General features: G+C 47.2%; 1 protein-coding gene across 1 annotated transcript in view; it reads left to right on the top strand.

The window, feature by feature from the left end:
- The window catches only part of LOC140412183 (sodium/potassium-transporting ATPase subunit beta-1-interacting protein 1-like), a 1037825-nt gene that overhangs the window by 1018574 nt on the left and 5600 nt on the right, over positions 1–13651 (top strand). Inside the window, exon 7 of the mRNA XM_072500802.1 lies at positions 7580–7599. Within this exon, the coding sequence (XP_072356903.1) occupies positions 7580–7599 (20 nt within the window). The remainder of the gene's footprint in view (positions 1–7579; positions 7600–13651) is intronic.

Genomic DNA, 13651 nt, shown 5'->3' on the forward strand with positions numbered 1-13651 from the left:
TCACAAACTTTCGCGCCACTTTCCCGATGCATCATTTGGGAACATTTCTTTTCAAGTGCATTACTTTCATAGGACATTTTAGAATCTTCCCAGCATTACTTGTTTTTGCTTCTGCATTCATTTACTCGGCTTTTCTTTTGTTGGAAGCCCCCAACAGCCTACAAATGTTTTCATGACCACTTTGACCTGAGTTTTTTCACTTTCATTCTCATCAGAGAATATTTGATACATCTTCACAGCCAGCCGTCCAGCTCATTTAATAGAGTGCTAGTTTCCTATGGCCTGAGGCATTAACAAGCCAGGAGGCATAAACAAAAAATTCAAACTGTTGTTTGAAGAACGCCCAGTTGTTACATAGTTTACCGTTTGTCCTGAGATGACCAGTTTCTGCAGACTCTACATCTTCACGGATTTCCCTTAGAAGTAGAAGCTCAATTGCTTCGTTCAATCTTTTTTCGTTTATGATGCCCTCTCTAATCTACCTATTTCTAGTTTTTTAGGGACAAACTCCTGGTACCATGTGTTGTTCTCTGCCTTGCTCTATCTGGATGGCTTTGATGTGTAGTGTTGATCAGAGAACAACTCTCTTGCTCTCTCACTATCTTCAGTCCTTCTAGCCAGCTCCTGCTCCTACCACCTACTCCAGCCTTCTGTCCCACAAGGCTCTGCATCATCCCTTATATACTTCTGAGATTAGCTGCCTCTAGTGGCTCTCTGTGTGCATTTTATTAACCTTTACTTTACTGACATGTATAATAATACCACATTTGGAGAAGTTCCATTATGTTCCCCATCCATGCACCCGGCTCTGATATATATAACAATAAATCGTCTGCGTACAGGAGCACCTTATGTCCTACGCCCCCCCATAGTATTCCCTTCCACAGTCCCGCGCTCCTTAAAGCGATGGCCAAAGGCTCTATCGTTAATGCAAATAACTGAAGGGACATAGGACACCCCTGCCTAGTCCCCCGTGCAGAGCAAAGTACCCCAAACTCATATTATTTGTGCGGACACTCGCCCTTGGTTCCTTATATAATAGCTGTACCCACCCCGTGAATCTCGACCCGATCCCAAACCTCTCAAGAACCGCGATCAAATGCCCCCATTCTACTCGATCAAATGCCTTTACCGCATCCAGCGCAACCACAAGCTCCATCTCCTTTCCCTCAGCTAGCACATGATTACATTTAATACCCTCCTAATGTTTGAGAACAGCTGCCTTTGTTTCACGAACCCCGTCTGTTCCTCCCCTATCACCTTCAGTAGGCACCCCTCCAACCTAGCCACCAGTAACTTTGGCAGTATCTTTGCGTCGACATTCAGTCGCGATATAGGCCTGTACGACCCATCCTCCATCGGGTCCTTATCTTTCTTTAACAAAGAGATTGAGGCTAGTCCCAATGTTTGTGGTAGCACCCCTTCCCTATCGCCTCCTCAAACATCCCCATCATCAGCTGCACCAACTTGCCCTTAAATTTCTTGTAATATTCCACTGGGAACCCATTTGGCCCTGCCACCTTCCCCGATTGCATCCTCCCAATTGCCTCCTTTACCTCCTGTTCCCCTACCGATCTCTCCAGTGTGGCCCTAACTTCCTCCTCCAGCCTTGACTACTCCAATCCGCCTAGGAACTCCTGCATCTTCTGATCCTCCCCCGGCGGCTTCGACCTATACAAATTTTCATAAAACTCCTCAAACACCTTATTAATCTGGTCCGGGGCCACTACCAATTTTCCCCTCCTATCCCACATCTGGACAATTTTCCTCCTCTTTCCTTAGTTGGCCTGCTAGCATGTGCCCCGCCTTCCCCCCATACTCATAAATCACTCCCTTCACCCGCCTCAGTTGGTGCACCGCCTTCCCCGTGGACAACCGTTCAAAGCTAACCTGTAGCTCCCTCCTTCTGTCCAAAAATGCTGGAAATGCATCCCTCACGTACCTGCTGTCCACCTCCAGCATCTCATCTATCAGCCTTTGACGCTCTTTCCTCTCCTCTTTATCCACCTTGGCCTTAAACGATATCACTTCCCCCCTCACCACCGCCTTCAGGGCCTCCCATACCACAGCCTGCGATACTTCCCCAGAGTATAGTTAAACCCCACATACTCCTCAATCACCCTCCCGATATCCTCACAAAAACTTAGGTCCCCCAGCAACCCCACGTCCATTCTCCACCCCGGTCTCTGCGCTACCCCCTTTTCCTGGACCATGTCCGCCCAATGCGGTGCATGATCAGAAATTGCTATCACCGAATACTCTGAATCCCTAACCCCAGCCAACAGCGCCTTCCCTACTACAAAGAAGTCTATCCTCGAATAAACCTTGTGAACCAAGGAGAAAAACAAATACTCCCATTCCCTCGGGTGCAAGAATCTCCACGAGCCCAGCCCTCTCATTTCCCTCACACACCCAGTCAGCGCCTTCTCGCCAAACCCCCCCCCCACCCACCACCACCACCACCACCACCACCACCACCCCTCCCCCCCGGACTGGGTGAGCGAGCGAGGCTGTGACCTGTCCAACCTTGGCCCTTGCACCAAATTCCAATCCCCTCCCACTATTAGCTCGTACGAATCCAAGTCCAGAATGGCCCCAAACACCTTCCTCACAAACCCTGCATCATACCAGTTAGGGCCATACACACTTGCCAATGCCACCAACCTCCCCTCCAATGCCCCTGTTACTAGCACATAGCTACCCCCCTGGTAGCCACCACCTTCTCCACCTGGAACCTCACTCTCTTACTGACCAAAACCGCTATCCCCCGCGCCCTGATGTTGAACCCCAAATGAAATACTTGGCTTACCTAGCCCTTCCTGAGCCGCCCTTGATCTTTCACCCTCAGATGAGTCTCCTGTAGCATGACAACATTGGCTTTTAAGCTTTTTAGGTGCGAAAAGAGCCTCAACCTTTTTACCGCTCCCCCCCCCCCCTTCCCCAAAACCCCTCACGTTCCACGTAACTATCCTGACCGGGGGTCTCTCACTTCCCCCACCCCTCCTATGCGCCATCATCATAACTCAGGGCCCTGCCCTCTGGGCTTGACCAGTCCCCTCCAATTGTTGCCATCAAACCAGCCCCCTTCACTCCCAGAATCCCCCCCATACACTTCCTCTCAAAAAACACCTCACCCAGTATCGGTCCCCTCCTCCCACTTTTCACACCTCCTAGGCCCATTGAAACCGGTTCGGCCAGGCTCCAGTGGCCGCAGCCCCTCCCCCCACCACACTCCCGTCCACTAGCCAGCTTGAGCTTGTTAGTGCAGAGGCCCCTGCCCAGGCACCACTCCCCTCCATCCTCTCCCCCCACCCAGTCCCAAGAAAACAAAGAAATCCCCTTCAAACAAACAATCCAGTTCAAACACACCAAACTCCAGAAAACTGTCATTACAAAAAGTCCCAACTCCTACCGTATCCAAATAGGTAACTTCACCCCATATAACAACACAAAATAAAAAATGGAACTATATACAATCTTCTATCCATCCTATCCTCGGTCCAAGACCAACCCTCAGTCCCAGTTCTCACTTCTGTTCCAGTCCTTCAGCTTTTACCATCGCCTCCGCCACTTTCACCGTCTACAAATAAAAGTCTTTTGAGCTGTAGATTATCCTCAATTTAGCTGGGTACTCTGCGCACAACGCTGTTATGCAGTGCCGTCTTCACTTGGCCGAAGACCACCCGCCTCCTCGCCAACTCCACGGTTAAGTCCTAGTAAATACATATACCAGCTCCAGCCCGCTGTACCTCCCGCTTCTGCTTTGCCCAACTCAGGACCTTCTCCTTCACGTGGTATCTGTGGAAACAAATAATCACTTTTCTTGGCGGCTCATTCGCCTTTGGTATAGGCATCAATGACCGATGAGCCCGATCCAGTTCGTGCGTGGTGGAGGGATCGTCCCCCTCTCACAACAGCTCCATTAACATCTTGGCATTGTACTCAGTCGGACTCAGGCCCCCCACCCCTTCGGGCAGGTCCACAATCGTCAGATTTTGCCGCCTTGGACTGTTTTCCAGGTCCTTCACTTTGGCTCACAGACCTTTGTTGGCCTCAACCATCCTCAGCAGCTCCTCACCAATCGAGTTGAGCTGACCGCTGTGTTGAGACAAGGACTCCTCCACTCCCTTAAGTTTCTAACCCTGCTCCTGCACCTCGACCAATGGCTTCGACACCACCACCTTCACTGGGCCAATTGTCTCCTCCACCAGCACTTTCAGTGCTGCCACCATCTCCTTCGTCATCACCTCCGTGTGTTTCGCAAATGTTTCTCGAATTCCAAAGCCATCACCTCGGTCATCTTTTCTGCCGTGAGCAGTGGGGCCCCACCCTGCAATCCAGCCTCCGCCATCTTTCCAGTTGCCATGCTGACCCTTTCACTTGACGGCGAACCTTCACTCGCCCCCATCTCCACGGCGGCTTTCTTTTGGCTTATCTGCACTTATTTGTTGAAAAATTGCCCCTGGGACCGAACATTAAATTCTAAAAAATCAAGCCTCAGGCAGGAGCCACACAACATGTGACTTCCTCCTACATGCCGCCACCGGATGTCCGAGAGTAGTTAGAATATTGGAATCGTCACCAGGTGGAGTAGTTGAGGCAAATAGGATTGGTTCATATAAAAGAAGCTGGATAAACAAATGGGGGGGAAAACACAATTGCAGATTTTGATGACAAGGTGAGATGGAAAGGAGTACGATGCGGTCTGTGTGAAGCAAGAACAGCAGCTTGGTTTGGTTGTGCTGAATAATCTGTTTTTGTGATGTCTTCTCTGAAATTCAGCAGAATAAATGGACCAAAACTCCCTCAAGGTGCCAATCAAGATTGGATTGCCACTCCGTTCCCACTTTCCTACTTTTTTTTGAAAATATTTTTATTCTCCTCCTTTTTCACATTTTCTCCCAAATTTACACCCAACAATAAACAATAATCAGTAACGAATGCAATGTCAATCCCCATATCAATAACAACGATCCCATCCTCCCACCAAACCCCAAACATTAGCCCGCATGTTCACATAAACAAATGACAAAAAAGAATTAGGAATCACCCAGATTAACACATACAGTCCCCTCTCCCCCACAACCCTCCCAGCCCCGCCCCCTAATGTTCGATGTAATCCAATTCTCGAAAGTGCATTAATGAAAAACATCCATGAATTGTAGCACCCCTCCACCCTTCCCCTCAGTTCAAATTTGACCTTTTCAAGCGTCAAGAATTCCAGCAGATCCCCCCGCCACGCCAGCGCACAGGGTGGAGAGGTTGATCTCCACCCTAACAGGACCCGCCTTCGGGCAATCAACGAGGCGAAGGCTACAACATCTGCCTCCGCACCCATTTCCAACTCCGGCTGGTCCGACACCCCGAATATAGCCTCCTGAGGGCGCGGGTCGGTATCTAGGGCCTAACATCTGTGTCGAAGGGAAGGAGGCCATGCGCCCTTTTTCAAAGCACTAGCTGTCATAAACCAGATAAGCTTGTAGGTCCATTGAAGTTTAACTGTCGGGCTGGCGGATTTGAAGGTCAGAGGAGATTGGAGGTTGGGAGGGTTGGCGTCAGATTTGTAGTGGTCGGAGGTCAGGAACAAAGGTCAGAGGAGATCAGAGGTCGGGGATTGGAGGTTGGGCTGAAATGGGGAGATTGTGGATGGTCAGATGTTGGTGGGGTCGGGCCTCGGGTTGGATCGGACTTGGGCTTGCGGGCAGTGGGCTGAGAGTCAGGCCTGGAATGGGGTGGAAGGGGAAGAGTCCTTGTGGAATTGGGGGAATCCCAGGGTTGGGGAGCCCCTGTCAGCGATTCGAGTCCTTTGGGGATGGGGAGAGTCCCTTGGTTGGGAGTTGAGAGAGACCTCTTGTGTGTGTGGGGGGGGGGGGGGGGGTCAGGGAGGTGGTGTTACGTTCACATCGAGGGGAGTAGTCAGGGTTGTACAGAAAATCCACTGGGTCAGGACAAATAACTACCAGAAGTTAGAAGTGGTTTTAATTCTTAACTAACTTTTTCTGGATAACCATTGGTATAACCCAGTCTGAACCATTCAAAGTTTAAAATTTAAATCGTATTTAGATAGTTCCAGTGCAGGGCAATTGCCCAAAAGAGGTTTGCACTTCTGGACAATTGCCATGGAACCTTTACCTTGGAACATCTGAAGGGGATTCTCCAATGCATCTTTGGGATATCCCCCAATGCAACACTGGTGAGCTCGGATGTAACGGCCCAATATTTTGATTCCATTTGCGTAGATTTATAAATCAAACATTCAAAATCAGGCATGAAGACGTTAGTTAATTGGACTATTTTTGTCTTTCGAATCCATTATTTAATCAATTACATGGTTCTTTTCAGCTATTTGCCATTTGCACTAATGATTATTGTCAGCGATTGGTCAACGTTTGGCCTTTGTTATTTTTGCAATCTATATTCACCAATCAAAAGGCAAGAATAATCAGCGTTTCTATTTATTACTGTCAAATGGACTGAATTTGGAGCAAATCATGTGCCTAATTCATGTGCCTCATAGGCAGCACGGTAGCACAGTGGTTAGCACTGTTGCTTCACAGCGCCAGGGTCCCAGGTTCAATTCCTGGCTTGGGTCACTGTCTGTGCGGAGACTGCACGTTCTCCCTGTGTCTGCGTGGGTTTCCTCCGGTTTCCTCTCACAAGTCCCAAAAGACGCGCAGTTGGGTAATTTGGCCATTCCGAATTCTCCCTCTGTGTTCCCGAACAGGCGCCGGAATGTGGCGACAGGGGCTTTTCACAGTAACTTCATTGCAGTGTTAAATGTAAGCCTACTTGTGCAATCAAGATTATTATTATTATTATTAATTCTCTGTGCAGTTCTCGTACTTTCATTGATACGTGTTGTGCATTGTGACATTGTGTTCATTGCCATGCTTATTGATAATAAATCATAAATTTTTCACAAAACATCTTAAAATTGGGCAGCATGGTGCCTCACTGCTGCCTCACAGCGCCTGGGACATTGGTTCGATTCCTGCCTCGGGTGACCATAGAGTTTGCACATTCTCCCCGTGTTTGCGCGAGTTTCCTCCGGGTACTCTGGTTTCCTCCCACAGTCCAAAGATGTGCAGGTTAGGTGGATTCGCCATTCCAAATTGTACCTAAGTGTCCAAAGGTTAGGTGGGGTCACGGGGATAGGGCCTAGGATAGGATGCTCTTTCAGAGGATCGATGCAGACCCGATGGGCCGAATGGCCTCCATCTGCAGAGTAGGGATATATGATTATTTTAAATATTAAATATCATCATGAAAATTTTTTTTTTTTTTAACCCCCTTTTTCTCAGAGAGCCAAAATGGGACAGAAATGCTTCAAAATATTGTCACAAATCAATGACTTTACAATGGATATGAAACTATTTGTATTATTCCTTGACACTTACAAACAGAAAGTGCTTTTCCAACAAAAATGACCCTTCAAAGAGTCTTGGAATATATTATTTATCCCTAATATAAGTCTTTAATGGTAACCAAGAAAATAACCTAAATGTTAATTATTAGAATGTTTTGAGCCACTAAGCTGAATTATTTATAATGTTACTCAACAATTGTCTTTCTCTTTCAGAATTCCATCCAGGAACACAGGTAAGTAAACCTAACTTATCCATTCAAAGCTGTTTTCTTTCTCTGCATTGATTGACTGGACAGTTGCTAAGCAGTCCAATGGATCCATCAGTAAACAGAGGCTTCATGTTACTTCCATGTAACATCTGCATAATTTGATGATAGAAGTGGTTTGCACCTTCTTTGAATATAGAAGTAACCAATTCATGAAAATATACTGGTGAGTTCCCCTCCATCCCAGAACGTTCTTTCACCGAGGTCCTTGTGTTTTGAGTATGGAAGAAGACCTTGTTTGAGTATCACAGTTTAGTCCTTGACTTTGGTTTCAGTGCCACAGTTCAACTTGCAAAATTGGTTCCAGTACTTATGAAACACAAAAGGCCGGGGCTTAAAGTGCATAAGATAGGGGATGGGACGGGGAATGGGATCCCCATTTTTCAGGTTCAGTTGGAAAGCTTTTGCCATCGTCACCAGTCCATCGACTCGAGACTGATGTCTACTCATAGTTTTTTGCCATGGGTCATTGTGCGATTGAACAGGTTGATTCTCGACCCACAGATCTTTGGGAACATGAGACAGGATGTCCCACAAGGAAATGTGAGCTGGAGTGCAGGATTTGCTTCTTTTTCTTTCCTTCTCTGCCACCGCTCTGTCTCATCGTTAAGACCTCGTGACTCAAAATGTGAGGCAGCTCAATGGACAAGATGTCGCCATTCTTTGTTGGTAGACAAATCCATGTTGTGAACAACACCAGGAATTCTTCATTGTATTCATCGACTTGACCAGAACATTAGGCTCATTAAATGGTGCGGCTCTTGTAGATTGTACTCCAAAGATTCAGATGACTGAGAAGTTTCACCACAATCTTGCAATTGTTTCATGATAATGTGACTGCAATTGTTTTGAGTGGGAGATCTGTAACATACACCTTCAAAATTCGGACAAGTGTGAAGAGAGTCTATGTGATTGCCCCCATACTATTGCCGCATACTGGGGCAGCACGGTAGCCTTGTGGATAGCACAATTGCTTCACAGCTCCAGGGTCCCAGGTTCGATTCCAGCTTGGGTCACTGTCTGTGCGGAGTCTGCACATCCTCCCCGTGTGTGCGTGGGTTTTCTCCGGGTGCTCCGGTTTCCTCCCACAGTCCAAAGATGTGCAGGTTAGGTGGATTGGCCATGATAAATTGCCCTTAGTGCCCAAAATTGCCCTTAGTGTTGGGTGGGGTTACTGGGTTATGGGGATAGGATGGCGGTGTTGACCTTGGGTAGGGTGCTCTTTCCAAGAGCCGGTGCAGACTCGATGGGCCGAATGTCCTCCTTCTGCACTGTAAATTCTATGATTCTATGAATCCACCTTAGAGTAGCTATTCACCTCATCACTGATCACTGATCAAATGCAGTATTAAATACCATCTAGAAGTGGGAAATTGCATGTGGATCAACCTTAGCTGATGACAGGATCAAACAAAGCTATGATGCCCCCACAGTTTAGCTGCCTGCTGATACTTCCTTTTGTCATGAGTCTAGTGTGCAAGGGAAGAACCTGAAGCTCGGCACCTGTCAGTATCATCCCTTGAAGGATCTTGGAAAAAAAGAATTTGCTTTAAAATGTTATCCGTGAATTCTCATTAAGTAACAGGCTACAGAAAAAAATTGGATTCACTTTAGCATTAAGTGGGTTCCATTATTATATTTAAGAGTAAACTATGTGGATTAATTTCTGCGTCCTATTGTGCTACTGGTGGTATCTAAATGGGTGCTTATGGTTTGGTTGAAATAATTATCAGCATGGCTGTTCGTGAAATTTTACTGAGTTATGTTATGTTTAGAGTATGTTTAAAGTACTTGATCCTGTTTTCCGAATCCATGAGGGAGTTAACTTTGGGTTTGTGCTGTAGGATGGAACAGGCAAAATGAATCAGCGCCCCATTTTACAATTTTTATTTCTGTTTGCACTGTCCTCTATATTTTGTGACTGGGGAACAAATTCACAAAATCAATGACAAAATTGTTGGAAGGATTCAGCAAGTGCATCTGTGGCCCAGAGAGAAATGAGAATTTGGAGTGGCACAGTGGTTAGCACAGCTGCCTCACAGCGCCAGGGACCCAGGTCCTATTTCGGCCTTGGGTGACTGTCTGTGTGGAGCTTGCATGATCTCCCTGTGCCTGCGCTGTTTTCCTCCGGGTGATCTGGTTTCCTCCCACACTCCAAAGATGTGCAGGTTAGGTGGACTGGCCATGCTAAAATTGCCCCTTAGTGTCCAAAGATGCGCAGGTTAGGTGAGATTGCAGGGATAGGCGAGGGAGTGAGCCTGGGCGGGTGTTCTTTCAGAAGCTTGGTGCAGACGTGATTCCCAAATGGCCTCCTTCTGCACTGAAGGGATTTTATGGGATTCTGTGGATTTTAACAAATGGCCCTGCCTGAAACATTGGTCCCCATATTCCCTCTGCAGAGGCTGACACACCTGCTGTCTGCTTAGTGCATTTTCTGCTCTTGTTTCTAATTCCCAGCGTTTGGACCTTGGTGCGTTTTACCAGCATTTTTAAATTACTCAGCAGATTTCAAATAACATGTATATGTGTATGCGAATGAATATAAATATGAGTCTGCTTGTACGACTATGTTGAAATGGTGTGTAACTATAGAACATAGAACAGTACAGCACAGTACAGGGCCTTCGGTCCACGATGTTGTGCCAACCATTTATTCTAATCTAAGATCAACCTAACCTACACCCCTTCAATTTACTGCTGTCCATGTGCCTGTCCACGAATCACTTAAATGTCCCTAATGACTCTGACTCCACCACCTCTGCTGGCGGTGGATTCCATGCATACACCACTCTCTGTGTAAAGAATCTACCTCTGACATCTCTCTTATACCTTCCTCCAATCATCTTAAAATTATGTTCCCTCGTGACAGCCATTTCCGCCCTGGGGAAAAGTCTCTGGCTATCCACTCTATCCATGCCTCTCATCACCTTGTACACCTCTATCACGTCACCTCTCTTCTTTCTTCACTCCAGTGAGAAAGGCCCTAGCTCCCTCAACCTTTCTTCATAAGACATGCCTTCCAGTCCAGGCAACGTCCTGGTAAATCTCCTCTGCATCCTCTCCAAAGCATCCACATCTTTCCTATAATGAGGCGACCAGAACTGGACACAATATTCAAAGTGTGGTCTAACCAGGGTTTAATAAAGCTGCAGCAAAACCTTGTGGCTCTTAAACTCAATCCCCCTGTTAATGAAAGCCAACACACCATACCCCTTCTTAACAATCTTATCAACCTGGGTGGCAACTTTGAGGGATCTATGTACGTGGACCCCAAGATCCCTCTGTTCCTCCACACTTCCTAGAATCCTGTCTTTAACCCTGTCTTCAGCATTCAAACTCGACCTTCCGAAATGAATACTTCACATTTATCTAGGTTAAACTCCATCTGCCACTTCTCAGCCCAGCTCTGCTTCCTGTCAATGTCCTGTTGTAACCTGAAACAGCCCTCGACACTATCTACAACTCCACGAACCTTTGTGTCAACGACAAACTTACTAACCCACCATTCCATTTCCTCATCCAAGTCATTTATAAAAACCACAAAGAACAGAGAACCCAGAACAGATCCCTGCAGGACACAACTGGTCACCAACCTCCAGGTGGAATACTTTGCATTCGGCCAGCCAATTCTGTATCCACAGCCAATGTCCCTGTATCCCATGCCCTCTGACTTTCTAAATGAGCCTACCATGGGGAACCTTATCAAATGCCTTACTGAAATCCATGTACGCCACATCCACTGCCCGACCTTCATCAATGTGTCTTGTCACATCCTCAAAGAATTCAATGAGGCTTGTGAGGCATGACCTGCCCCTCACAAAGCCATGCTGACTATCTTTAATCAAACTATGTTTTTCTAAATAATCATAAATCCTGGGCTGGGTTCTCCGCCGGTGGGATGCTCCATTTTGCCGGCAGCCCGGGAATTTTCCGATGGCGTGGGGCTGCCTCACAATGGGAAACCCCATTGACTAGCTGGCGTAATGAAGTATCCGCCGGCGGGGTGAAACAGAAATGTGGTGCGGTGGGGCGGAGAATCCAGCCACCTATCTCTCAGAATCCTTTCCAGTATTTTGCTCACCACAGACGTAAGACTGATGGGTCTGTAATTCCCAGGGATTTCCCTATTCCCTTTCTTGAGCAGGGGAACAACATTCACCTCCCTCCAATCATCCGGCACTACTCCAGTGGAGAGTGAGAATGCAAAGATCATCGCCAACGACGCAGCAATCTCCTCCCTCGCTTCCCGTAGTAACCTTGGGTATATCCCGTCTGTCCCAGGGTACTTATCTATCCTGATGCTTTTCAAATTTTCCAGCGCACCCTCCTTTTTTCTTTAATAAACAATTTTAATTAGGTATTTTTGGCATTACAAACAACAACAGTATAAAACAATGTACAAAGAACAAGAAACATAGTGCAATCACCGACTCCCGTCCCGCCAAGACCCACCTAATTGACCCCCTATTCTACGCTACCCTAACCACCCCTCCCACTCCACTCTCCCCCCCCCCCCACTGACGATTAATTCTCCGCGAAGAAGTCGATGAATGGTTGCCACCTCCGGGCGAACCCTAACAGTGACCCTCTCAAGGCAAACTTAATCTTCTCTAGGCTGAGAAAGCTTGCCATGTCAGTTAACCAGGTCTCCGACTTCAGGGGCTTTGAGTCCCTCCAAGCTAGCAGTATCCATCTCCGGGCTACCAGGGAAGCAAAGGCCAGAACATCTGCCTCCTTCTCCTCCTGGATTCCCGGGTCTTCTGACACTCCGAAAATCGCCACCACTGGACTCATTCCCACCCTTGTTTTCAATACTCTGGACATGACGTCTGCACACATCCTCCTTCTTAATATCAACCTGTTTGAGCCTACTAACCTGGTTCACGCTGTTCTCACGAGCAACAGGGTCCCTTTTTCGAGTGAATACTGAAGCAAAATATTCATTTAGGGCCTCCCCTACCTCCTCAGACTCTAGGCAGTTCCCTCCACTAACCCTGATCCGCCCTACTCTTACTCTGATCATCCTCTTATTTCTCACATAAGTGTAGAACACCTTGGGGTTGTCCCTATTCCTTCCCTTCAGGGCTTTTTCATGCCCCCTTCTAGCTCTCCTAAGTCCACTTTTGAGTTCCTTCCTGGCTACCTTGTAACCATCCAGAGCTGTGCTAGATTTTTGCTTCCTCAACCTTACGTAAGCTTCCTTCTTCCTCTTGACTAGAAGCTCCACTTCTCTTGACATCCAAGGCTCCTTCACCTTACCATTCCTTCCTCGTCTCAGTGGGTCAAAACTATCCAGCACTCACAGTAAGTGCTCCTTAAACAACCCTCAAATTACTGTTATGCATTTCCCTGTTCCCAATTTATGCTCCTCAGCTCCTGTCTAATAGCAGTATAATTTCCGCTCCCCCAATTAAATACCTTTCCATATGTCTGTTTCTATCCCTCCCCATGACTATGGTAAAGGTCAAGGAGTTGTGGCCACTGTCACCGAAATGCTCTCCCACCGAGATATCCTGACCTGGTTCATTGCCAAGCAGCGAATCCAATATGGCCTACCCGCTAGTCGGCCTATCTACATATTGAGTCTTTCCTGGACACACCATCCAAACCATTTGCACTAAGGAGGTTCCAGTATCTGCCTTTGTTTGGTAACCATAGGACCCTGTGTTAATGTTGATAGTGCTGTGTATCATATGTCTGTTAATGATGGTTAGTGTAGGGCAGCATGGTGGCACAGTGGGTTAGCCCTGTTGCCTCACGGCGCCGAGGTCCCAGGTTCGATCCTGGCTCTGGGTCACTTTCCGTGTGGAGTTTGCACATTCTCCCCGTGTTTGCATGCGTTTCGCCCCCACAACCCAAAGATGTGCAGGCTAGGTGGATTGAACACGCTAAATTGCCCCTTAATTGGAAAAAATGAATTGGGTACTCTAAAAAAAAATTTTTTTTAAATGATGGTTAGTGTGCACATTACATATATGTAATTGCCTGTATGCATTATATATCTGTTAATTTCTGTCAG

The sequence above is a fragment of the Scyliorhinus torazame genome, chromosome 1 (genome assembly GCF_047496885.1).
Source record: "Scyliorhinus torazame isolate Kashiwa2021f chromosome 1, sScyTor2.1, whole genome shotgun sequence".
Classification (NCBI taxonomy): domain Eukaryota; kingdom Metazoa; phylum Chordata; class Chondrichthyes; order Carcharhiniformes; family Scyliorhinidae; genus Scyliorhinus; species Scyliorhinus torazame.